The sequence below is a fragment of the Pteropus alecto genome, unplaced genomic scaffold (assembly GCF_000325575.1).
Source record: "Pteropus alecto unplaced genomic scaffold, ASM32557v1 scaffold40, whole genome shotgun sequence".
Taxonomy (NCBI): domain Eukaryota; kingdom Metazoa; phylum Chordata; class Mammalia; order Chiroptera; family Pteropodidae; genus Pteropus; species Pteropus alecto.
The window spans coordinates 1239964-1241962 of NW_006431919.1; the positions used below are offsets into that span (position 1 = coordinate 1239964).

At 51.3% G+C, this 1999-nt stretch overlaps 1 protein-coding gene across 2 annotated transcripts in view; it reads left to right on the top strand.

The window, feature by feature from the left end:
• Positions 1-8: 8 nt before the first annotated feature.
• The window catches only part of AFAP1L1 (actin filament associated protein 1 like 1), a 57742-nt gene continuing 55751 nt past the window's right edge, over positions 9-1999 (top strand). For both annotated transcript variants that reach the window (XM_006906377.3, XM_006906378.2), the window contains exon 1: positions 9-46. In XM_006906377.3, the coding sequence (XP_006906439.1) occupies positions 31-46 (16 nt within the window). In that variant the 5' untranslated portion in view covers positions 9-30. The remainder of the gene's footprint in view (positions 47-1999) is intronic.

The following is a 1999-nucleotide window of genomic DNA, read 5'->3' on the forward strand; positions in this document are numbered from 1 at the left end:
GTGCCGCGCGCCCCGGGATCGGCCGGCGCCATGGACCGAGGCCGTGGTAAGAGGAGCCGCAGCAGCCGCACTTGTTGCTGCGCGGGGAGGGCAAGGGAGGACCAGGCGAACTAGAGGCCACAGAAGAGGAGGGAGAGAGGGCCAGGGGTTGGGGGTAGGGGGAGTGGAAGGCCGGTTGCTGTGTGTGCAGGTATCTCCTGCTGCTGGGGCATCACGGTATCTGTTAGTCCCTCTTGTCCTGGGGCTGGGTGGCCCTCTGTGTGTAAAACCAGAGTTTCATACACTCAATTCTAACTTCATTTAAAAAGTCCCCCATAGGATTCCCGAGACGGGCGAGCTCTCCCACCCCACACCCCTCAGAAAGGATAACAGTAAGGGTTGACAGGTTACAGTTCCGCAACACCCCCATATGTGATGCCTCCACTGTGCAACTGGCGAGAAGCCCCAGGAGACGAAGTCTGCAGGTGCCTAGGGCACTGGGGGGAGGAGGTGCAGGCGTGCGTGTGCGGGTGCGGGTGTCTGAGCCCTGGCTCTGTTCCTGACAACCTATGTGACCTTGGCCCAGTCCCTTCTGTTCTCTGAGCTAGTGACAAAGTTCGACGAGACGGCCTCTCAGGCCCCTTCCTGCTCAAACTCTCTGGAGATGAGAGTATCTGACAGAAAGCTCACAGAAGTGGTGGGGGCTTGCAGAACCTGGAACTCACATGAGAAAGAGAGCAGCAATCACAGGGGGCTGTGCTTAAGAAAAAGCCTAGACCTCTCACAGGGCATGTGTCTGTAAAAGAAGTGGCCTGCTTGGACGTGGGGACAACGTCTAAGGCTGGGACACAACGGTCCTAACCCGCAACCTCTGGGATCCAAAGAGGTCAAGTGTGAATGCACTTGGTAAACTGATGAGTGCTGTTCCAACAAAAGAAACATTATTATTCTTATTATTAATGGAAAATTCCTCCCCTCTCTACAATAATCTTACACCCTTCCTCCATCTGCCTGTTCACTGTGCTGAGGCCCTCAAGAGGGGGAAAAAAGGAGTGATGAGAGGTGTGGAAGCAATTAGGGGGGCAATGGGGCAGGCATGAGAGCACGAGATGTCATGGTTTATAAACGATGCACTCCCCTGCACTCCCATTGTCAGAGTTCAGAGCGCTATAGGGGACCCTTGGCTCCCAATTCAAGATGCTGGGGAAAGCTTCCCCACCCACCTCTATCCCCAGCACGAAATTCTGCATATACCCTCTCCTTCCTGAGCCTGGAAGGGCAGGCAGAAAATGGAGGGGGCTTGTTTGGCTCTTTGTGGATTGAGGCTGTGATTGTAAAGCAGTTGTCACCTCTTAACTGATTCCTGGCCAAGTTTGCCAAGAGTATACACGCTCTCCCAGAAGCGAAAAGAGAAAGAGAAAGGGGCACCTCTAATATCCTTCAACTTCTGTCCCCAGCTCCCACATCATACATCTAAAGCAGAGCAGTCCCCCATCCCATTACCTGCCGATGCGCCAAATTCCACCTTGTCTGGTACAAAAATCTATACCTAGCCTACGCAGAATTATGGAAAGCAGACTATGTCATCCTTAGACACACTAAAGGTGACAATAACTCATTTAGTTTTAAATACTTAATGACAGACGCCTCCCTTCAGAAGGCTGTCTCCAGAGCACTCTTCCTAGGAAGCCGGACTTCCTGGGAATCTGTTAAGACTCAGAATGTTCTGGGGCTCTGACCCTCTCCTGTACTTTCTAAGCCTACTTTCCTTCCCCTTCACAGTTCATGTCACAATGTGCCATTACTCTAAGAGTTAGTTATCCAGCTATCTGTTGGTGTCTACTTCCCCTGCCCTAATGTACGCTTCTGGAAAGCTGAGAGTGGATCTGTGTGGTCACTCTGTTGACACATGCCTGGCACACAGCAGGAGCTCACTAACAGTGGTTCAATTAGTTAATTAGTAATATGAACCATACTTTATAGTACAGCTCAGGTTAATTGTAATGCTAATTTTTTAAAA